Source organism: Typopeltis vanoorti, chromosome 10 (assembly GCF_054136105.1).
Source record: "Typopeltis vanoorti isolate ZY-2024b chromosome 10, IOZ_Tvanoo_1.0, whole genome shotgun sequence".
Lineage (NCBI taxonomy): Eukaryota > Metazoa > Arthropoda > Arachnida > Uropygi > Thelyphonidae > Typopeltis > Typopeltis vanoorti.
In genome coordinates, this window is record NC_143558.1 from 49,315,117 (window position 1) to 49,341,050 (window position 25,934).

Below are 25,934 nucleotides of genomic sequence, written 5' to 3' on the forward strand. Positions count from 1 at the left end.
TGTGTTGAATACTATGGCTACTCCTTCTTTTCCTTGATTGTCATTGTCTGAATATAACATTTTGTTTTTATTGCTCAGAAAGATCTCGCCAGTTTTGGTCTTTTTTGTTTCAGTCACCCCTATTATGTCGATCTGGTACTTATCTAATTCCTCAGCTAGCTCCATTTCTTTGCCATTCAGGCTTCTTACGTTGATAGTACCGATCTTTAACTCTGGTGATGTTGAGTTGGGGTTTGTTTTCAGATTTGTTCCAGTAGCTGACTTTTCGCTGTTCGCCCTGGTTCCCTGGCGATAACAACGGGGGCCTTGTTTAACCTGGCGATGCCCCAGCCAGCATGAAATTCTGTCATGTTGTACCATCATTTTTTATTTTGGTTTAACCAATAAGAATACAATTTGGTCGGCTAAATCCCAAATTGCTAGCCCATCCTCGTTCGTTCATTATCCAAGTAGATACCCAACAGGGTGCACCACGAGAAGGTGAGGATTGGACATTAGGTCAGAAGCCCTGGTCGGTTCTCCGCATTCCTTTAAAGGCTATGTGGAGGTCTCCTCTCGGTTATACAGCTTTGACCCTTAAGCACCCCAATTACATATATTTGAAGCAATATCTTAACATAGTGTTTTGTACATTATTTATTGACTGTTCTTTGTATTTTCACTTAATATTAGTTAAATATATGACATGCAATTATTTTTGTAGTCTTATAAGAATTATACAGTTTCTCAGCACTCCACTTTCTTTTTCTTTTTTTTAATGATAATCCCATTCACATGAGGTTGTCAGCCTCTCATAAATAGGTACTGTAGATAGGCTAAGGATTAGTTAATCTGAAAATCCTGTTTTAGAGACCAGGCACAATACTTTTTCAAGCCACTCCCTTCTTCAGTAAACAGTACAGTGGTCTCACACCTCAGTGAAATTCATCTGTAACCTGAAAATATTTACAAACATCCATATCACAGTGGGGAAAGCACAGCCTGTTGGAGAGCAGAAAGAAATGCTGTCCACTTAGGCAGAATTATTACAGTTAATTTTTACAGAGTTCTTATAGTAATGATTAACTGTGACAAAAATCACTTCTGCTTTTTTTTTTTTTAATCACAAGGTTTTTATGCCTACGTTAAAATGTCATTTCAACATAAAATGTTGAAAATGCTTCTATACTAAGAGTAATAACCTCTGTGACTTGTTGAATTGTTCTGCACACCTGCTGTATTTAAAAGGTATATCTTCTATTTAGAATACATTTTACATGATTGGAATATTTGAGTTTTAGCCTGGGAGTCAAAGCCTGCCTAAATTTTACTATAAGTTAAAATAGTATTTCATTTAATCTTTATTTCATATATTAGACAAGAGTGTGTTTTACCAGATATCTTGGTTTTTTTTTTTCCCATAAAATCTGATTTTGTGCTATGATAAAGCATGTGTAGTATAAGCTCTGAAAACAGGGTATGCCTTCCAAGCATAGCAGATACCTAAGATCAGTTCTGAATTTTTTGTCATTGTCCTTATTATGGAAGGACTTCTGTGAATGTAGTTTAACCCAAACTCATGCTGCTTTAGCTAGGATTATATATATGAAAGACAGAAAACTGTTGCAGACTTGTTTGATTTATATCTGTTTATATATAATTTTTACATGATTTTAAAAAGTGTACACCTCATTTAGATCTTTATGATTTACTTGTGAGGATTTATTTTAGGAAAGTAATATAGTACAGGGTGGTTAAAAGAATATTAGGTATTTTTAAAACATTTAATATCCATCATCTCTTATGTTGTGGAAAGCTATGAGAATCTTACACAAATGAGATTTTTGTGATTTTTTTCATTCTTTATTGATATTAAGAGCATTTCTTTTGTTGTATAGCTCATATAGCACTATAGTAAATAGCATGAGTATCTAAGTTCATAATAGAAAATTGATTTTATTAATGTTTGTTTCAGGATATATTGGAAACCAATAATTGAGGGAAATCAATTATCAGTTTCCAGTATATACAAATTTAGTTTGGTGTATTTAAATTAGTAAAAGATGTAAATGCCGTAGTTATTATCAACAGACCTCCATGGAGTCAAGAGACTCGTTGTGGAAGGTCCCATTCTCACATGCACAGCTCATCGTACCTCGACTTAAATGCATTCACCACACTCTCAGATAATTCATTCCAGTCACCCCGCTCTCCATGCAAAAATCTACTCCTCATCCCCTTGCTCACACCCACCTTACACAGCTTCCAGGGATGGCTTTTCATCCCCCCCGTCCCATCTCCAGATATTCTATGAAAAATCTCATCCATGCTAATTTGTTAATTAACCTTCACCAACTTATAGGTCTTGATCATGTCTCCCCTCTTTCTTTTATCTACTAGGCTCTGTAATTTTCATTCTTTCAATCTGTCCTCATGTTCCACATTCTATAGACCAGAAACCAACTTAGTCAATTGTCTCTGAACCCTCTCCAACATCTCATCATCCTCTTGAAAAATATATGAATTAATGTTAACAAGACATGAACCATATGAGAATGATTGGCATATAATGGAAAATAGGTGTGAATAGAAATACTTTCATTACAGGTAAATAAATTACTTATAATTTATAATTGAGGTATTATGTATATGTCCAGTAAGTTGCTCTGGAACAGAATGAATTACTCATTATCCTCTAATCTTTAGATATACATATTTGCACTTAAGTTGAGAGAGAAAGGGATATGTCACCTACCAATAGCTATATTAAGAGATGTTTACAAGAATGCAGTTGCAGCAGTTAGAATAAATGATGATTTGGGGAAATGGTTTAGAACAAGCAGAGGTACTAGACAGGGGGGACCCAATATCACCAAGTATTTTCATCCCACATTTAGAAAGAGCAATGGATAAAATGAAGGAAAGTGCAAAAGGAATATCGGTACATGGGATGAAAATTAACAATCTTGAGATTTGCAGATGACATTGTTATTATGGAAGAAGAAGAAAGAGAACTACAAAAAACATCGAAACTGTTAAATGAGGAAGGAAAGAGATTTGGACTTGTTATGAACTTGGGAAAAAACAAAGACAATGGTATTTGGTGAGAAGAACATGAAACAAAAGATACAAGTGGATGGAATTGATATAGAAAATGTAGAATAGTTGATATATTTGGGAAGTAAAATGACTTATGATTTGTACTGTAAAAAAGAAATAAAGAGAAGGATTGCAAATGGAAGAACAAATCTGAAGGCCATGGATAACATCTGGAAAAGTAAAGTGATCATCCTGCAAACAAAACTAAGTGCTTGAAACATGCATCTTTAGTGGTGTACTGTATGTTTCTGAAATGTGGATAATAAATAAGGAATCAAGAAAAAGATTTTTTGGCATTTGAAATAACTTTTTACAGGAAGATTCTAAGAATAGGATGGGTACAGAAAATCACAAATGAAGAGCTCTATCGGAAGATACAACCAAAGGAGAATCTAATCCAGAAGATTATAAAATGGAAGCTACAATTATTTGGACACATCTGCAGAATGAGCGAGGACTAGAAGATAAAGACATTCATGTTTTGTATTATGGATGGTGTAAACAGAAGAGGTAGACCATGCAGAGAATGGATAAAGGACTGGTGTGGAATGGATGTACAGACACTGTGCACTAGCCAAAGAAAGGTGGAAGAAGATAGTGAAGGAGGCATCAGACACCAATGGGCAGCGAGCCCATGGTTCATGATTATGATGAAAGGGATATGTGAAATATAAATAACCAATAAAATGCAGCACTTGTCATATAGATTGGTAGCTTAGTAAATGTCTATAGGGAAGGGCATATCCATCAAGCTAATGTTCATTAGATTGATTTGTGCACATGTAATTCATCAGGCATAAATTATATATGGATTGATAGAATGCCAAGTGAGAAAATCATCCCATTCAATTTATTGTATGCATGTACATATGTATTTTCTTTTGTATTTATATTCACTTTTTTGTTTTCTAAGAAGAATTTTCTTTAATTCAGTAATAATTATGATCAGTGTAGAGTTTAAAATAGTAAGAAATCCCAGATATTCTAATATTTTGTTAGAGATTACCAGATGTAGTGCTTTCTTGTAAAACATGGGATTCATTTTTATTCATAGGAATAAATAGATTTTTACTTGCTACATCTATTGTTTCTGAAGGCTAAAATGAAAACATTCCTGTGTAGTGAAAAAGATCCCTTTCCCCACAGACACTGTACTGCATGGACACAAGTAGTTTTTATCATAATCACTAAATACAGTACAGAGACAATTAGAAGCTTTGTACTAATGTACCATTAGAGTAGTTAGTATAATTAAACAACTCAAATGAAAGTGACCCTCTAACAAAAAAAACATTTTCCTACCCATTTAACCTGTTCTAACAACCTTTTTCAGTTGGAGAAAATATGTGGTCATACTTGTTTATAATACAGCCATTAGATGCAGAAACCAACTGTATGAAATCAGAATATATATATATAGATATATATAGATAAAATTATATCTATAATTTTAAAATTATAGATAAATTGCATTTAATATCAAATGTAATTTTATCTGATTATCATTATCTGCATATCATTAAGACAGTTCACAAATGCTAACTTTACAAATAAGATTCTGTTTAAAAAAAATTGTAACTAGCATGGTATATATATAAATTAAAAACTTTGTGTGTGTGTGTGTGTGTATATATATATATATACAGGGTGTTCGGGATAAATTTGACATATTTATAATTAATTATATTTTTCCGTAAGTTACATGTATTAACACACACTTCTCTTCATTTAAAAGTTTGGACCCTTCTTCATTCATATACAAGATGTCAGAAAGGATGGATAGCTGGAACCCACCTGAATCATGGAAGAGAATAACTTGTATCATGATGATTCGTGCCCGCCATCAAAATAAGGATATTACGACTGCTGCCCAATGCTCCCTGAATACAGTAAAAACAATCAGGCATGAACTAGAGACTTGCAATGGTGACTACGAGGATGTAGCAAGAAGAAAGATCCCTAGCAGACGATCTGATTGCCTTCGTACAGCAGAATTCCTCGCAAATCTGCAGGAACAGGTGTTGAAGAATCCTGGCATTGGAATTCGGGCTTTGTTCGTGGAGTTGCTAACTGTAGTCAAGCCCTGGATAACAAGGATAGCCAATGGTAGGCCGTATGTATGGCAGCAGGATTCGGCCCCTTGCCACACCTCTGGGAAAAGTCAAAAATGGTTGTCTGAAAATTTCTACGACTTCACCAGTCCAAATGTTTGACCTCCAAACTCCCCAGACCTTAACCCCATGGATTATTTTGTATGGGGCGCAGTTGAAAAAGACACCAATCGCACTTCCAGTAATACAAAAGCCCAGTTAATGGATAAAATTAAAACAGTTTTTGCGGCCCTTCCCAGGGAGACTGTAGCATCAGCTTGTTCGAGGTTCCGAAGCAGAATTGAAGCTGTGATCGATGCTAATGGTGGTTATTTTGAGTAAATCTTGTTGATAGTATTGTAATTAACTCTGCCTGTAATGTTTTTTGTCAATTCATTAAATTTAATAGATACAAAGAAGATTTTCTTTTTCCTTACGAAACTGTCAAATTTATCCCGAACACCCTGTATATATATATATATATATATATAAACTTTGTTTGCACACACTTGGAAAAAGGATTAAACTAAATTTATTATAGTCTGACTAAGTGAAAAATAAACTTTCAACATCTTTCTCTAAATCCAGAGTAATTTAATAAAAAGGTGGCACACCGTTTGGTAGCTCCTATAGGAGGAGATGACCTTGCTAATGCTTCTGCCTGGTATCTCCACTTGGGCCTGGCTCCCACTGAAGAGACCCCCAATAAAGGTCGAAACTAGTCTGGGTAGTGGCCCTTCCCTTAATGCATAACATTATACATATCTGCAAGGAGATGTGTTTTGCATTATGGGAGATACTGAGATAGGAGTGTTGGTAGCTTGCTCCACCTTTGCAAGGATTTGCCCGGTGTTGTACCACTTTACTCTAGTCCTGGCGCAAATTTTGTTTGCACACACTTGGATAAAGGATTAAACTAAATTTATTATACGTGAGATATAGTCCAGCATGAACATGTTAAACAAGTAGGCAAATCTTTTATATTAGTTGGAACAAAACGAGGAGGATATAATTTGAAATGTAAGAGTTTATTTTTGTTTTATTGTCCATATGTCTGATAAAATGCGTGGCATATCATCCTCACACATAATTCAAGGTTTATTGATTGCATTCATTTGTAAATGTGTGCTTAAAACATTTTTGTGTTAGGGAATGATGGGCTGCATTTTAAAATTGCATAAATGTTTGTTAGCCGGCCTGGTTGGCTGAGTGGTCAGTGGTAGATGGCGTTGGTGTAGATGATGATGGTAGTTGCGGTTCGTTAGTTAATGGATTGAGTGGTGAAGACAGAGTTGTAGAGTAGGTGCCCTCCCTCGATGAGTCTTTGGACTCCCTGGAGGTGTTACGTAATAATAATAATAAAACTATAACCAATCATACCTTTCAGTAAATATTTCGTATTAAAATGCTTTTTTTTTTTTTCTGAAATAACTTATAAGATAATCTGTTTATAGAATCTTTTAATAGCTGGAGGTTAAAAATTACATTTTTTTTTTTTTTGCTAAATATTTTCTAAAATGAAGTTGTTTTTTCCAGCTCTTCTCTCTTGCATATCATCAGTCTCGTTGGAATTATAAAGATCAAGATGATGTGAGAAATGTTGATGCTGGTTTTGATGATAATGATATTCCTTATGATGTTATTTGGCTTGATGTTGACCACACCGATGAGAGAAAGTATGTAAATTTTTTCAGTTCACCTACGTATATAAATGAGGTTGATAAAATCATAATTCATGCACTGTTAAGTTATGATGTTAACTTATGAAACTAACAAAGAGAAAGAGAATTGGTGTCTCTTTGATTCCCTGTTGTCAGTTGCATTATCTTTTTAGTCATCAGATAAATTAGTTCTCAGCTGCAGTCAGTCATTACCCCTCAATTTTAATGTTTTCACATAGAATTGTTATGCTCATGTATCTGTTTGGCTTTTGTAGATTAATTATTAAAATCAGTTATTATTATTTTAATTTCATAGAATTAAGATCATTTTTCCAGTTTATGATAGACCAGATGTGGAAACTGATAGCAGGAGGATAAACTAAAATAAATTAGCTGCTAAGATTATTTTATTAATTTGGATTTTATATCTAGTTTCAGCCAATGTGGAATACAGTTTGGTCAGCTTAGTCCTAAATTTCCAGCTTTTTGTTTGTTCATCTACACAGACACTTAGTAATGAGTGGTAGCAATCTACAACAGTTTGCAGACATGGTTAAAGACTGGATGCCACAAATGAGACCTGAGAAAAATTAGGGAGGATAGTATCATTTGCAGTTGAGAGCTTAAAAGGGATCCAATTTTGCAATTTATTTTTATTAGTCAAGGACTCATTGAGGGAGGCCATATATCACCAACACCAGCTGTCATACCTTCTATTAAACTCATTTGCATTGGGTACTTACTACTTCAACAACAAACTGTTCCACTTACACACCGATCTGAGTAAAAAATCTAGCTCTCACCCCTTTCATAACTGCACACAAACTTAACTTCCATAGAATTTCCCTTGTCCTCTCCCCACCTTCCATATTTAAAAAATTTCCTCGGCTGATAACTTAACACTCTTTCTTAAAATTATAGACCTCTATCATATTGTCCCTCTTTCTCCTGTCTACAGTGCATGTACTCTCAATCAACCCTCCTAATCTACATTCCATAATCCTTTTCCTAATGTCACATTTGTTACTCTTCTTTATACCCTTCCACAACTTCTTTATCCCTTCCAAACCCAGTAAACCACATCTGTGCATAGTAGTCCAGGTACAGTCATATCAAGACCTTGTAAAGAAACAAGATGATACATCAGTGTTCATTTCAACATTGCAATTACCCCTAACTTATTGAATTTGCAATTTTTTGCAGTGTGACCTTTAAACTTCAATTTCCTATCCACCATAACTTTAAGATCCCTAGCCTCCTCAATTTTTTTAACATAATCTCACCAATATAATATGCTGTTGGAAATCTGATCATGCCAAAGTGCATAACTTTGACATGATCAGATTGTTGTATGAGATGGAATATGTAAGTGTTGTATAAGATGGAATATTGGGCAAATGCTATGGCTGTCAATTACAGAATGATTTGAATATCAATAGCGTCTTCGATTGCCCTGCCTATCTTTGCATCATCATCAGAAGCAGACAATCGAGCATCTGATAGGTTGTTCCTAGTGTCATTAATGTATCAATTGATCAACAATGGTTCTTCATTTTTGTTGCCTTTTCCCATTTTAATATTGTTCATCAGAAGTTAATATGTTGCAATCATATTAACTGCTGAGTCTAGCAGTTAATATGATTGCAAGTAACCAAAAAAGGCATATTGCACATTCAGTTTAGCTGTTCTTATTGTCAGTTGCTAAACCATTGAAACAGCAGTAAATGATTCATGTTTTCTTGATTTCTGATTTTCTATTAATAGCATTACACCCCTTCACCTTTTCTAGTACTTCCCTCAAAAAAGTTATTCATTATTATAATTCATAATAATATAATAAAATATCTAAATTTTCACTTTACCTTCCAAGATCTTGCAGTGAATTGAATATGTTGTTAAATTTGTGAACAGAAAGAAGATGGATAGAATTATAGATTACATATAAAAATGCTTATGTGTTGTTGTTTGAAATGAAAGGTAAGAGAATAAACTGTGTGTGCATCATGTGTTGGATGATAATATAGGCCTAAAGTGCAGTTGCTCTCTCTTTTCTATCTTTCCTTGTTTTCTCCATTGCTAAATAAATCATAATTGATAACTATAAAAAAAAAAGATTAAAATAATTTATGTGAAATTTAATTTGCATATCCAAAAGACATTAACTGAGTATTTTTATATAATCCACTGTTAGATTGCTTTTGCATTTAGGCTTTGTTCTGATATATTCTAAGGAAAACTTCTTTTCAGATATTTTACCTGGGATCCGTATAAATTTCCCACACCTAAGGATATGATCAACAACATTACTGCTAAAGGAAGAAAGATGGTAACATTAATTGATCCTCATATAAAGCGGGACTCAAATTATCACATTCATAAAGAAGCAACAGAAAAAGGCTATTATGTCAAAAATAAGGAGGGGAATGATTATGAAGGTTGGTGTTGGCCTGGTTCTTCTGGATATTTAGATTTTTTAAATCCAGAAGTTAGAGATTGGTGGGCAAGCAAATATGCACTTGATCAATATCAAGGCTCTACTCTTGCTTTATACACATGGAATGATATGAATGAACCATCTGTATTCAGTGAACCTGAGGTTACTATGCCAAAAGATGCTAAACATTATGGTGGATGGGAACACAGAGAAGTTCATAATATTTATGGAATGCTCATGGTAAGTAAGGATTCATTGATTCCATATTCTCTTTGAAAAGTTTCCTAATATGCTTAATGAAATGCAGTATATTTTAATTCTAATATATCAGAATTAGGTACTTTGTAGTCAGGATATATGAAAGATTTCAACTAGTTATGTACTTGAATATTTTAATATATTTTTATTGTTTTCAGCTATTTCTGTGTAGTGCAGTTGCTCTGACTTTTGTGTGAGTTCAGAATGTTGGTTATATTTACTTTAAAGAAAGCAGCTTTCTTTAAAATCTTTATTTACTTTAAAACAATCATAAAGAATTCTTAGTAAAGAACAAATCCTTTTTAAGCTAAGTAATGGCAAATGTTTGTACGATGAAATTGAATTCTGGGAGCTGATTTCCAGGAGAATGCTTAATAACCTGCAGGCACTGTTGTTTCAATCCTGTAAAAAAAGTTTTACTTCTGGATTACAAAGTATATTATAATTGACAAGAAAGGAAATTATATTGTTTTAGTCCCAAGAAAAAGCAAACAAAGTATCTTCACAACTAGTCTACTTATTTATAGAGGCTGTCAACATCAATTGCCACATTATCCTATAATGCAAACACATAAGGAAGGGCTACTATCCAGACCAATTTGGCCTTTATTGATGTCTCATAATGACAACAGGCCCAGGAAGATCCCATGGTTCCTTGCAGAAATCATACTTTCTATACAAGTGGTAAAATGGTGTATCACTATATTATTAATTAACTGAAATAATTTCGGAAAAAGTTAAATCTTATGGCTTCAAGTTTTTCATGAAAAAATCTTCACTTTTGACCCCCCCCCCTTTTTCATCTTTTGAATTTAATAATACATTTACATTGAATGCATTTTAAATATTTTAAAATAAGTTAACTCAAAATGGCAACTTTTTCCTACTCTTACTCAAATTTTGATCTCTAGAAAATTTGATCACTATATGCTAGTCAAATTTTGTAATCATTACTGCAAATTTTAAAAATGTTACATAATGTTTGGTAGGTAATGTCATCTTATAAGGGGCATTTAATGAGAGCAAATGAACAACAAAGGCCTTTTATTCTAAGTAGAGCTTTTTTTCCAGGATCACAAAGATTTGGTAAGTAGTTCTGGCTTGATTTTTAAGTAAAGATTAAATTATTATAAACTTATTTTATTGATCAAATAATGCCACTTTTGAAAGTTTTAAATATGTATATATAATATTGCTGTTAAAAATCCACAGTCTGTTTGATTCATTACCTTTGTTATTGATTCTATCCATGTCTCATTTCAGTTATTAGATATATATTTCGGTACTGCAGAAATTTTCATAAAATATTTTATTCCTTAAAATATGCACTTGCACAATCTACAACTCCTTCCAATGAGATAAAAGTTTGTAAATTCTGCTTTTATCAAACATTTTGTCTTTAGAAGTAATAAACCTAGCAAGCTCTGCTTCAATCTGAGCTTCAAAAAAAGGTGTAAATGCTTGAGAAATGTCAGGAGAATATGGAGGATGGAGTATCTCCCATTCTAAAGCACAAATCTTCTTACAGGTAAGTTTTGCATTGTCCTATAAGAATTGCACTTTCTTCTGATTAACTAGTTCTGAAGTAATGCATTCTGCACATGCTAGAGTTGCATTGAGTAGATTTCAGCCATGATTTTTTGGCCTGCAGCGAGAAACTCATAGTGGACAATACTGGCTCCAGTCCACCACACACAAAGCATAGTCTTCTGGGGATGAAGCAGCGCTTTTTTGGAGTGTGCTGTACTGTACTGGATTGTTTGATAACACCAATGATAAATTTGCTTCCTGTTAGAGTACAAGACCCATTTTTCATCACGTGAGCCAGTAATCCAAAAACAGCTCATTTTTATGATGCAAAAGAAATGAAGAACAAATTGATAGCCTTTTAAAGTTTATTATCATCTGATAATGCATGTGGGGCCCATTTTGCTTAGCTTCAATGATTTTCCCAGTTGACACAAGTCTACACAAATTGTTTCACCACTCACATTAAACATTTGCAAAAGTTCTTGACATCTAAATATGGAATTATTTTCAACAACAGCACGTAATTCTTCATTATCAATAATGGAGAGTCTTCCTGAATGTGGTGCATCTTCAAGTCAAGTGATTCATCACCAGAGACATATTTTTCAAATAATTTCTGCTACTGCATCTTTTCCAAATGCCACACATATCTTATGAGACATTTCTGAAGCCTTCAAACTGATTTTAAATCTGTAAAGCAAACAACCCTGAATTACACCAGGTTCAACTAACATTTTAAAAGCATTCAAAGTCACAGAAAAAGAGTACACGCTAAGTTAGAGTGCGACTGACATGTATCTGTGCTTTGGAGCGCACAAAAAATTGCACTCACAAAATAAAACAAGTCATTGCAGCAAACTCGCCGAAAGCTGCACGAATGTTTTTTGATTATCTGATATTACAGTTTTGTTTGAATCAAGTCTGACCAAATGCCACTTCCTTCAGTGTCTTTGTGATATTCTTTTAATATATAAAAATTTAATTAAAACTTAATTTTAGTCTTAGGTTGGAACACAGAGACAGCTCTATTACCATAAAAGCTTTGCTATTTTTTTAATTATCTGAAATGGGTGCTATATGAAAAAATTCAGATAATCAGAACATATATTTATATATTTCAGTGCCATTCACAAAGGTTTCAAAACTTAAATTTCCTGCTACTATAAGTGTTAAAATTAGATTACAACTTAAAATGCTGACATTTAAGCATTTATACGTTATAGTATTAATATCACAGAAATACTGCACATAGGAAGTTTTCAATGATGGAGTTAGTTGAATGAATAAGGAACAGATCATACATTAAGTCTATGTAGCAGTTGGAGAAAATGTGACTTTGTTGCTTTTATATTAACAGGCTTTGGAGTATCAGAATTGCTGATGCCAGTTCAGCTGAACAGTGGTACTGAGAGTATCTGTTTGATGGGGGAGTGGATACAATCATTAACAAAATGAGAAGTTCTTAATCAATGATTGTTCTCTTTTGAGCACAATGGTTTATAGTTTGTAAATTGGATTTGGGATCACATTTCCAAACATGTAAGCAAACTCCATATCTGATCAGATCTAGATTTTAAAGAGCGCATGGAATTTTTCATATGAGTAGTAGTAGTAGTATCTACCTGATTTTTCTTCATTACTAGAAGTAAAATTGGATATGTAATTTTTTTTCCTTCAAGATATGAGACAATATTTGGAGTATGATATGGTATTTAATGAAAAGCTTATGAAGATTGTGTTTGCTTATATATTGCAAGATTTAGAAGTAAGGTAGAGGAGTGTGGACAGTCATTAGCAAAACTATGAATGGGATTTTCTGTCATTGAAAGGAGATAAAGCAGTATAGAAGAGATGAGAGTGGGGGAATTAACCTGGGATACTCTGTGGAGAAATTGAGCACAAACATTAATCTACTCTTGCAAGCAGTAGGGGACTAGAAGAAGAAACTGAACACCCTTTTTTGCAAAGGAAGAACGTTTGATATTGAATCATTGACCAATTCAAATGTAATGAAGATGCAAAGATCAGTGTGATGTCTTCTAACCTCTCCACAGGACCTGCCTAAAGCAACAAGATTTGTGAAATGGCTTCATCCTGGCAGTTATTGGAGAGGTTGGAAGTTTGAGTGCAGAAGCTGGTTAATGGATTTTGCTTTCATTTTAGAAATGAAGTATAAAAGTAGTTGATTGATAATTAGATAATATAGATGTTGTCACTTTTTTTTTGGGGGGGGGGGGATTAAGTATTTCACTGACATACATCCAGTGTATCACCGGATGTATGTCAATGAAATACTTAGAGAGAGAAAAAAAAAGCATATTCTTGTTACATATGAGTTGATATGTGCCATTAATTCTTTAGGAGTAATCACATCAATGTTCTGTAATATCCTATACATCAGTGCTTCCCAAACTTCTGGATGTCAGGACCCCCTGTGCAAAACTTAAAATATTTCACGCCTTCCCCCCCCCCTCGAAAAAAAATCGTAATAAAGATATATATTATTATAATATTTATTGTATTTATATTCAATACAAAACATACACAGCGAATATTGCAAAAATCAAATGCATATATTACATTTTTTGCCTCTTACCATTTGGTTCTGAAGACGATGCGGGCTGTTCTGGTAAAATATGAAATACTGTCCTTTTTTTTTGGAGTCTGTTTCTGCTTCTTCTGATTGTTCACAGGAATTTTTTTTAATTTTTTATCAGCCACTTATCCATCTCAGTGTTAATTTTTTTAACGTAGAATAGATCAAATAATATCACCACTTACAGATACTGGCACACTACAGACTGATAACATGAAATTAGTGAATATTACCTGAATAAGGGAATCCCTGGACCAGGAACATTTTTCTCTTTTGTGACTTTTCTCCCTTTAAGGTAATTAAGCCTAACGCGAAACAGACAGCAAAGGCAGGTTATTAAAACATGCATATGATTGGTGTGGTATTAACAAAAGATCGCGCAACCGAAAGATAAAAGCATAGCTGACAATTGAGTTGAAATGCTAACTCTCTCTTCAACCGAATTCCATATGTGAAACTGCCATAACATTCATTATATATATATATTACTTAGTTTTAACACTTTTACGAATTTTAACACGTTCGGTTGAATTTTATTGCTGCCTTGGGAAATCGAACTCGCATACAGAATTAATAACAATAGTTTTTAGTTACATACTGTGTTTGCCCATGCAACATATGGTTTTGTTTCCGTCTATACAGCATGGTTTCTGTATGAGGGGACATGTTATTATTAATTAGTGTGTTTTTATCCCAGTTGTCTCTAATTGCACTATTTGTTGAGAAATATATTACACAGACTCCTCATACCTTATTCACTGGTATAATAAAAGTACTTGTTTTTCTTGCCTCTGCAGTATAGTGGCTGTTAGGGAGGGCGTGTTGTTTACCACTGCAAGCGAGTTACTATCTCCCCACATGAACTTGTTTAAGCTTTTTTTCATGTGTGAAGTATATGCGAAACTTTTATTAGTAACAGAAAACTAGCTCGGATGACAGTGATAATATAAAACGAGTTTTGATATGTATATAAAGTCACTATCAACAGTCCCTGATTATGAACACGTGATGAAAAGGACAGGAAGATTTGGAGCTTCCCTGGAGAGCATTCGAAGTAAATACAATTAACCACTGCTTTGAAATGAAACATATGAATAAGCAATATTTACTAATATTCATTAAGCGCCGAAATACGCAGGAAGCAAAGTTTGTGAACCAACACCAATGCGTGAATTTTTCCATTAAAATATAAAAAATAACAAAAAAGAAATAATAAAAGTTAAATACATTTCTTTTAAAATAAAAAAATGTACTTAGTCTTAAAACATTTTAAATTTGTTTTCATTATTTCAGGACCCCCCCTCAACAAAACCTACGGCCCCCAAGGGGACCGCGGCCCACAGTTTGGGAAGCGCTGCTATACATCTCCAGTTCAGTTCAGTTCTCCATTTTCATATCAATCCCCTGTGACATCTTTGCAAAGTAATCACTCAGTAATAGTTATTTCTCTACTTTAGCCACCTTCCTGCCATCAGTATTCATTAAAATTATTCTGCTGTAGTAATTTCTTTTTATTTGCCATATACTGAAAGAACTATTTAAACACCTCTTTATCATTTTCCATGCGCTACTGACATGTTTATCAGTTTCTTTTGCTATAAAGTTGCTTCAAGCGCCATCTGCATATATCTCTTCTTTTAACTTGAACATTCAGATGTTTGGCCACCTCCCAGGTCAAGACTGCATAATCGCTCTCACTCGTTGTTAGCAATGTGGCCAGCATTTCTTGTTTACAACTTATGCATTGACTTGTTTGCAATCATGACCTTGTTTCTCATCTGACTTCTTATCATACTGTAGCAGTAGACACAATATCTTTACCTCTTATTCTTCTCTTTTGCTGCATTAACTCTTTGGTGTGCTCTCTCATTACATACTTATCACCTTTCAAATTATTTGTACCTGCCAGCATAATCAACTCATACACTTCACTTCTGTATCCTAATAGGTTCACCAACGTCATTAATCTTTGCACTTGGGAAGTCTTTTCAGCACACTCGTGAAGTGCTGTTATCGTGGAATCTCTGTTGAGAATTCTCTCTCTGCTATGCATTAATTTCTCTTCTGAGCAGTACCACTTGCCAGTCTCTGCTGTCTCTCAAGCATGCACTTATTCATTGAAGGGCTCCACATACATGGCTGTTCTCTCCCTCCGCAATCATCGCTGCAGCTAGGTCTAAATTGAGTGTCATTCTCCATCATTCTTATACAGATCACTTTTATCCTGATTCTTATCCTTCATTTCTCAGTCACTCATGTTTTCATACCTATTCTCTGTTATGGCTATCACTTCTTTCACTTTTTCAACATGACGACACTTCTGGAACTAACATTTAAGTACTTCCTTCACACTCACCACTCTTGCTTACAAATCAGAATTCACTTAGTTTCAGTAAAGAATATATTTCTCTCTCTCTCTCTCTCTCACACACACACACACACACACACACACACACACACACACACACACACACACACACAGTCTCAAGTTGAACTCCTTGAACAAGGAGGGATTGAGTGCCATTGCTGTAGTTTGTCGGTGTCATGTGCTGCACTATGAAACATACAGTATACAGTAACTTAAATATATATGACTGTGACTAATATATATCTAATTGAAATTACATCCGAACTCATACAAATTTATAGTAGTATTGCTATTTTATTAATTAACAACTTTCCAGTGCACTCTAATCGGGAATCTTTCCCAGGTGCCACTCATGGAAGAAGTAAAATCAGCAATATTGAACAGGTTATTTGGCAAGGGTTCAAAAAGAGTATTAGGAAAATTAATAGGGTTATTGGCTCATCCATCTGCTATTTGAGTAAGATCATTGCTGATAGCAGATGATTTAAGTTTTTAGTGGAAATAAAGATGAGCCAGTTAAAGTTATTAAGGGAAATGTAAGTTTTTAGGGAAGATTTGCAGAAAGTCTACATTTAAGGAAAGAAAAACAGAAGTTCTAAGTAGTTTGTTGCATTATCAAATTAAACAAACATAAGGAAGGTCTCTTAGCTAAAGAAGACAAAGTTAAGATTCCACCTTGGGCAGTGTCTGATAGGTGATATACAATATTTAAACACAAAATGCACTATACTTTTAAGAGTTTTGGAGAGGAGTTTTTGATATGGAATGGTGTTGAAGATCAAAAATAAACATTATTCAAATGTTAGAATTTAGGTTGCATATTCTCTCATATCCCTCCCTCTTCCCATGTTCATATACACTCATAATCAGATAGTAATTGGACTCCTTCCAAATGCATACAGTGTAGAATCAAATAGGTTGTTGTCTTCCCCACCATGTACTCAGTGCACATACTAGTAATCACTCTTTGCAAATTCATATGCAGAATAGTTAACATTGGAATTTTTCACCTAGAAAACTCCTTCCTATCAGTTAGGTTTATCATATTGTAAACTTAACCCAGTTTGATATGCTATATGGCAAACTAGCCTTTAAATCCATTTTACTGCTGTACATTTGAGGGTAGTTGTCACACATTCACACTGCATGAGGGGAAAGAGAGGAATTTTAAGCCCTCCTTAAATGAAACTTGCCAAAAAATTATATTCTTGTTTAATCCTTTATCAAGTGTAAGCAAATAGAATTTGCATGTGAAGTTTGAATTGTGAATTATCTTCACAATTAGGCTACTTGAATATAGAGGCTGAATTTCACATCAATTGTCTTAGTACACCATCATGCAAAATAGTTCCCTGTTCTCTTGACTTATTTATTAATAATTAATATTCAAAATACTTTTATTAATACCTGAGATAGAAGTAAATAAATCAGGGTTGTGTTCTTCAAAAAATGCAAGAAACTGTTAAATGAAATTTAATTGCTTCTTACATTTTATAAGTGGTTAGTAAAAGATAATATATACTAGATGTAATGTGCATGATTAACAGATTATGATGAGAATAGAGAAAGCTTTGACTAATTATTGTAGACTCAGTTCAGATTAGCTGAAAATTCATAATGTGATAGTGAATATTATTGAAATTGCATTACAAAAATCTTCCTCAATGCCAGTAATTGTTTTCATGTGGTGTCAAAGTTAGAATGTTAAGAACCTTATGTGAACCCCCCCCATGAAATTCTTTTAGCCTATATCATATAGTGCTAGTCTCTTGAGTGGACTAAGTGCACCACTCTCCCTTCTCTTGTTGCCAAACATGAAGCTTTTTCACTGTGGTGGTCTCACACTGGATGACGAAATCCATCTACGACTTTATTTTTTAAAGACATTCACAAGAGATTTACCCACATTTAAACCCACATGGGATTAAAATGCATAGCAGAAATTTTAGATGTTTTTTAATGTAATTTTTAGAATTAAAATAATTCTAGAAAATTATATGGATTTGTAGGATTATTTTAATGTGTGCGCGCACACATATATTTGTTAGTATATGCTTTAATCTAATTTAATTTTATTTTGAAAAGTCTGGTTTTGATCTAATGATTTGCATGTATGTTAGTTTGTTTTAGTTATATCAGTATGTATTAAACCATTTTTAAGTTACATGTATTCTTCAGGTGCTGTGTGGACCGGAGACAATACTGCTGAGTGGAGTCATCTCCGTGCTAGTGTTCCCATGATGCTAACACTTAGTGTTACGGGGATGTCATTCTGTGGCTCTGATGTAGGAGGATTCTTTAAAAGTCCCTCTAGTGAACTGCTGTTACGATGGTACCAGGTAAGATAGTCCATAATCTCCTTTTATTTTTTCATGCATATATTTAACGAATGTGATTAAAGTAGTTGTATGTTTAAAACTGAACTAATTTATACTATGTATTTTGGATTGATCTTGAAATATTGCAAGGATAAAACAGTAATAAACCCCTTTGAAGAATTAATAATTATTAATTATTCAAAAGTTTCATAGCTCTTTTAATCATCAGTACTTTGATTTGGGTATTCCAATTGTTGGTTTGATTTTTTTTTTTTTTTCTTTAATTCAGTTTCATGAAAATCAGAATAGTGATCAGGAAATGGAAGTAGTATTCAACATGAAAATAATCTTAAATGGTAGGCAATATCAAGTAGTGATATGGGTAGTCATCAAAATGGGAAAATTGGACAATAAGAGACTTGGGAAACAATATCCCTTCATTGCTGATGCCTGTGGACCTGTAGAAGGTTCTACCAAGGAAGAAATGGAGGACTACACTGCTTGGAAAGAAGCCAAATGGACCCTCCCATGAGGAAGGTGCATCATACCATGTAATGAGTCACATGTTTGTGACTGTTATAATTGGAGGAATATGATACTCCCAAGTCAGTGCAACTGTGTCCAGTTGAAATGGCTAAGAGGGGAACTGACAGAGTGTAAAAGAGGCATTATGATATGATGCCATGTTGCAGGCCTATCTGTTTGGCAAATTATTGACAAATTGGACCATCCAGTCAACAATCAGTGATACCATACTGAGATGGAAGTGCAGAGAGTCAACTGCAAGTGCTACCTGCAATGGATGACACAACACTCACCAAACCTGATCTACTGTCACTTTCAGTCATTGACTGGAACACAAATCTGCACAAAAACAGAACTAAGACTCATTCATAACTGGGCTTCCATGATAGGACCACAATACACAAACCTCACATTACCTGAGCCAACGTGCAGCGTTTTCAGTGGTGCAAAGAACATGTATAGTGGGACGTGGAAGTTTGGAAAGCTGTGTTATGTAGTGAATGAATCGTGCTACACCCTCTACCAAACAGATGAACAGATGTGGCAGATGCCCAGTGAATGTCTCTTACTAGAGTGCATAACCCCAACTATGAAATTTGGTGGCAGTGTGATGGTTTGGTCTTGGACCTCTGTTTATGGTGCCACAAAACATTGAACTCCAAGAAGTATTTGAACATTCTGGACAATGCAATGTTTCCTACTTTGTGACATTTATACAGAACTGACCATTTTCTCTTTCAGCAAGACAATGCACTGTGTCACAAGGCTGCTACTGTAACTGCATGGTTTGTGGACATTAATGTTACCACACTTGACTGGCCTTCACAGAGCCCTGATCTCAACCCTATTGAACATCTGTGGGATGAACTGGAGCATTGGGTGAGGTCAAGGGACTTCCACCCCCACAACAGTCCAGGACCCCATTATGTGCATACAGGAAGAATGATCCAAATCCCTATTGATTGCTATTGTATGCTTGTGGAAAGTATGCCCCATAGGATGGCTGCAGCCATCGTAGTGAAAGGAGGGCTTCCACATTTTAAGGTGTACAGCATGGCTGTTTGTTTCTCATACTATGGTGTCCATTGACTTCTTTCCAAGCAGTTTATTTTGAGTCATTAGCGAAGGCACTCAACATAAAGAAAAAAAGAGATGGTCCTTGTTTCAACATAAAGAGGTGCACAAATTCACATGGAGAGAACACAAGAAATAAGTCTCATTGACTATGTTATTGTTAATAGTGATATCTTCACACTGGTTCAGGACAGAAGAGTATACAAGACCTTAATTTGAAATAAGAAGTGATCATTTAGTCTTGAGCAGGTTGAAATTGAATATTATACTGAAAAGAGAAGTATGAAAGAAAGTTTAAAAAAGAATAAAAGTTGAGCAGCTTTCAGTTATCATCTGTAGACTCAAATATACAAATATTATTCAAGAGAAATAAAAATTATTCAGTGGTAGACTGGCAGAAAAAAAAAAAATTCAACAAGGGAGGCATGTGATTAAGTCTGCTAGGATAAGAAAATCAGAACTGCATGATGGACTGGCTAAGTTAAAGAGGCAATCATGGAAAAATAGAAGATAGCACATTGAAAGTTCCTAGCAAGTAAGTCAGCTTATGCTCTGAATTTAGAGGATTATGTAAGAAAACAAGACACGGTATAAAGGTAGCTGAACAAGAGTCATATTGGACAAAATAATGGACAAAATATTCTGGAAGATATTGAAAAACAGCTTTAAAAAAAAAAGAAAAGAAAGAAACAGCACCATAAAAAGAAACAAATGGGAAATATGGCAAAAAGTTGGGATAATGATTTATAGTCATTCCCTTGAAAGATTATTACATGAAACAAGCAATGGCAGAATAGTGTTGGAAAGTATTCAAGATGAAGAATGTGATCAGGATACATATCACTGCTTTTAATAGAAAAAACCATTAAAATTGAAATGTGGAAAGACTAGAGCAGATGATATTCTACCAAAAATGCTCAAATATGCAAGTATAAAAGCTTTTCAGTGTATACACTGTATAATTCAGAAGGACTGTCATAAGGTTCAGTTTTGCATAATTGGAATAGAGCTCTCATAGTACAGTATCCATCTGTAAAATTGGAAATAAAATGAATGTGAGAATTAAAATTAGAGGAATTCCCTTACTCACTGTTACTCAGATAAGATTTATGTAAGTATACTTCAGAACGGGTTAAGAAAAATTGGGAAAGAAAATCTTGACAAAGAACAAGCTGGGTTCAGGCAATAGAGGTTATCAGGAACAGATTTTCAGTTCAGACACTTCACACCAGACGAATAGTTGAGAAGTCATGGGAATTTTACAAGGATCTATACACCTTCTGTCCAAAAATAACCGAACTTTTGATAGAAAATAAAACACAGGTCAATTATAATTATTCAAATAATTTATTTCAATCAATATGCTCTCCCTTAACTTCGATACAGCATTTGGCACGATCAGTTAATTCGTTAAATGAGTTTTTTATATCGGTTTTTGGGATATTGTTGAGGATCGTGGTTACTGCCGCTTGAATGTTTTCCATAGTGTCGTATCGCTTTCCTTTCATCAGCAAATGAAGTTGGGGGAAGAGAAAGAAGTGCTAAATCAGGTGAATACAGCGAGTGATCCAACACACACACTTGGTTTTTGCTCAAAAACTGTCTCACAACGTTTGAATGATGAGATGGTGCATTATCGTGCAAAAGTGACCAGCGCCTGCATCATGATTATTCATGCCATACACGACGAATTCTCATTATCAATCGCTTCAAAACTTCGAGATAAAACTCACCATTGACTGTTTGGCCAGGTGGAACAAATTCTTTGTTGGATAATGCCCTTGGAATCATAGAAACAAATCAGCATTGTCTTTACTTTTGACTTCTCCAAGCGACTTTTTTTTTTTTTTTCCCGGATGACCCTCTTCTGGTGGTCTCCACTCACCACTCTGACGCTTTGTTTTGGGCTCATACTCAAAACACCATGTTTTGTCACCAGTAACAATTGTTTCAAGGAAGTTTGAGTCCTTGCAGTGTTCAATTCGGTACATTTATAGGTTGTCAGTCAACTTGTGGGGTACAAATCGTGAATTCAATTTACGAAATTGAATGCAGCAAATGCAGGAAGATGGTTTGATGTTAAATAAAGTGTGAGATAAGGGTGCACTATCTCTGCTATTATTCATTATCTAATGAATTACATTATAAAAAGTGGCACGTGTGTTATTAATCTGAGCTGTTTACTTTATGGAGACAAGTTTATATTCCTAAATAAATCCAGTAGAGATCTTTAGAATTCCTGAACTAAATCCTTAACTGCTGTAATAAATTTGGTACGAAAATCAGCAGTGAGAAGACTATGAAAATAGGCAGGAGTACTGAGAATGTCAGCTACTTCTTGAATGGGGAAACCTGTACAGCATGTAAAATATTTCTGCTATTTAGGCACAAGTGTTAGTGAAGATGTCAAATTAAGCATGGAAATAGACAACAGAATAAACAAAGCTTATACTGTTGGAAGTAACTATTTCTAACAGTATAAGAATATCCAAGGCAGTGTTCAACCAGTTTTAACTTATGGATCTGAGAGCTGGGTTAAAAATAAAACAGTTGATCAAAGACTGGAGATCATATATATATATATGAGAGTTGTGCAAAAAATTGCAGAGGGTTGAACAGATGGCATCAATGACAAATAAATCCAGTAGCGATCTTCAGAATTCCTGAAATAAATCCTTAACTACTGTAATAAATTTGGTATGAAAATCAGCAGGATCATATTAAAAATGAAGATAGTAGGAAGGAACTTAACATTGTTACTATTCAGAGATGTGTGAGCAGAGCTAAGAGCTAAAGTCACTTGGTACGGTCACTTAAACAGAATGGAAGAGGAAATATTGCAGGTGTTTAATGGCAAGGCAGAGGAAGACCAAGGTATAGGTGGATTGATAGAGTTAGTGCCTTAGAAGTTCAAGATATGAGCTCTGATAATATAGGAGTCCTGATAGATAATACATCAGTTTGGAGGAAAATTGCCAATAGGAAGTTAGTGATGTAAAATTTTCATGTAGTACTATTATAGTATCCTGAACATCCCCTTTAGATTTTATTAAGATTTTTGATGATAAAAAATAAATGGCATATTTATAGGTAATTTTTAAATATTTAGTGAGCTCTTTATTTATGTTTATGTGATAGATAAAACAAATCCCTTTAGGAAAACATGCATCTAAAGCTTCGACCACTAACTGTTGAAAAGAGAGTTCTTGAAAAAGGTTTGAAACTTTCCATGCATTATCTCCTTAGTGAATTCAAGTTAAGATCTGATTCAAATAAGTTGATTAATTCATTGGGGAAGAAAAAGAATACTTTACCTTATTTACTTAATTATCAAAATATTTCCACAATTGCTTTACTGATATGCTTTATTAATAAAGTCTTATAATTATAAGCTTTATTATTAAAGTCTTATAATTATAAGCTTTATTATTAAAAAAATTGCTTTACTACATTGCTTTAGTATTTAAATACATTGGGAATGAACTTTATTCTTTAACTTAATTATCAAAGATACTTTCACTATCTGAAATTATGAGTAATGAAGTGATTTTTAAAAACTTTTACAGTATAAAAAATATTTAAACATATCTGAAGCAACTGAAATTGCATTTCTAGGCAGGAGCTTATCAACCTTTTTTCCGTTCTCATTCTCACCATGAGACAAAACGTCGTGAACCATGGCTTTTTGATGAGGAAACTAAAATGCTTATTCGTGATCTTTTGCGTAAAAGATACACTTTCCTACCTTTTTGGTATACCACTTTTTTTGAAAATGAAAGAACTGGAGTACCACCATCAAGGCCTTTATGGATGGAATTTCCAGCTGAAAAAGTAACTTATGATATTGACGATGAATATATGGTTGGTAAGTTCATGAAAAGTATAGATAAGATATCAGCAAGTTTGACAATTTTTAATATATATGAATCCACCGAAATCCAGTTAAAAATGTCATTCTTCTGAATAGACTGTATACTTTTCTTGCTTAATATAAGATGTATGCTTTTTGACTGGTCATTTCTAATCATGAATGTTATTTAATGCTATTTTGTTAGGTTTTATTTAGTTTATTTTTCTCCCTACATGTATATTCTGCCGATATATGCCTGAATCATAGAGGTAGTAATGTGTATGTGTAGTTAAAACACACACAGTAAGAATTCCAGTATATTGGGTATACTCACTACCCTATCTCTCTCTTTTATAAGTAAAGTATGATTAAAAGATTAATTCTGTTTGAATTGTTGTAATATCCTCTTTCAATGTGTTTTAGCACTGATGGTGGTAAAATTACTTTGTGATTTGCATATTACTTGCAAATATCTGTTATAATTTCAGCCGGAGAGGTGTAACTCTAAGGAAGGGGATAGACATAGATCATCTAGTAACATTTCTTTTAGCATAGCTTTAAAAACCATAAAATATATTTGTTACAAGCTTTTTTTATTTAAAAAAAAAAAAAAAACATCTCTTGGTCTATTCTTCAGTGCAGCATTATATTCCAGTATTGAACCATTTATTGTATTGGAAATTTGCTTTCCAAAATAATTAGAAATAGAGGTGATTCAGAAGAACAAATTATCACAGCTTTAATCCAGCTTACATTTTAAGAAAGTCATATAAAATGCTAAAGATTTAAACATACAACATAGAAGTCAGATGTCAAATGCTGAAATGTTACATCTGGTCCATTCTGCTCTATGGAGTTGAAACATGGACATTGAAGGCAACAACCATCAAGAAAATTGAAGCCTTTAAGATGTGGCTATATAGAAGAATGCTAAAGATATCATGGACAGAAAAAATTACCAATGAAGATGTCTTAAAATCCATTGACAAAGCCAAAGATCTTATACAAACAATCAAGAAACGAAAAGCATCATATTTTGGCCACATCACGAGAAACAGCAAATACCAACTGCTACAAACTATTTTGGTAGGATTAATTGATGGCAAAGGAACTAGAGGAAGAAAAAGAATATCTTGGTTTGACAACATCAAGATTGGACAGGAAAGAGCAGCGTACAACTGCTCTTGTATTAACACAAGAACACAGTTTATTCGCCAAGATTATTGCTGACCTTTGATAGAAGATAGCACCATAAGAAGAAGAAGAAGATATAAAATGCAACATTCCAGGTGTTTTTGTGATATTAAAATATGTAATTGTTGCTAATAGAAATATGAGATTAAGTTTACTGGCCAAAATTAATATCCCAAGTGAGTAATTTAAATCATTGTTGCTCAAAGGTTTCTCCATGTCTGGCATGCAACAGTTGCACAGCAACATTGGACAGAAAAAATATTTGGTCTTCATCTAATATAGTAATTAAATTGTCTTATTAACAAAAAAAAATTGTGCAACAGTTTTTCCAAGTTTAAGTATTAAGTTTCGTTAAAATCAGTTTGTCCTTTCTGAAGGTGTTGCCTATGGGTAGACAATTTGAAGACATAGGTTTAGTGAACTAATATGCATGCTGTTTACTTGCAGATGCACCTTAAACATTTCTTCACAGATGTACGTAAAACTCTACACAAGTAGAGCTTTCTTTGTATTTTTCAGTTTATTGCTATTACACATCTATTATTTGTGTAATAACGTATTCTCTCATCAGAATAATAATCACTCTCGCTCTGTGTATGCACATGCACAGTGCTCCTAGCTAGAAAATTATAAATCTGCAAGTGTTTGCATATTACTCCCCTATATTTAATGACAACTTGATTACAGCATACCATGGAATCTCTATCTGAAAGACGTCTGGCTTATTTTAAGGTTGCTTCTATAGCAATTAATGCCTCTGTAGATCCTTCAGTGATAAACTGAACTTTGTGCCTCTATACTACATTCTAATACAGGGTTATCCTTCGGTTTATTGCAAACTCCACCTGATGAATGCTAAAAAGAAAAATCAAAAGAAGCAAATAAGCAGGCACAAAATTATTAACATATCAGTATTGAAACAAATTTTGAAAATGATTATTATTTCTTTATTAGTATT

The 25,934-nt window shown here is 33.8% G+C and overlaps 1 protein-coding gene across 1 annotated transcript in view; it reads left to right on the forward strand.

The window, feature by feature from the left end:
* Positions 1-25,934, forward strand: part of GCS2alpha (glucosidase 2 subunit alpha) — a 177,313-nt gene that overhangs the window by 112,014 nt on the left and 39,365 nt on the right. The window contains exons 11-15 of the mRNA XM_090398622.1: positions 6,705-6,844; positions 9,077-9,503; positions 10,511-10,607; positions 18,194-18,354; positions 23,548-23,797. Coding sequence (XP_090254748.1) covers positions 6,705-6,844; positions 9,077-9,503; positions 10,511-10,607; positions 18,194-18,354; positions 23,548-23,797 — 1,075 coding nt within the window. The remainder of the gene's footprint in view (positions 1-6,704; positions 6,845-9,076; positions 9,504-10,510; positions 10,608-18,193; positions 18,355-23,547; positions 23,798-25,934) is intronic.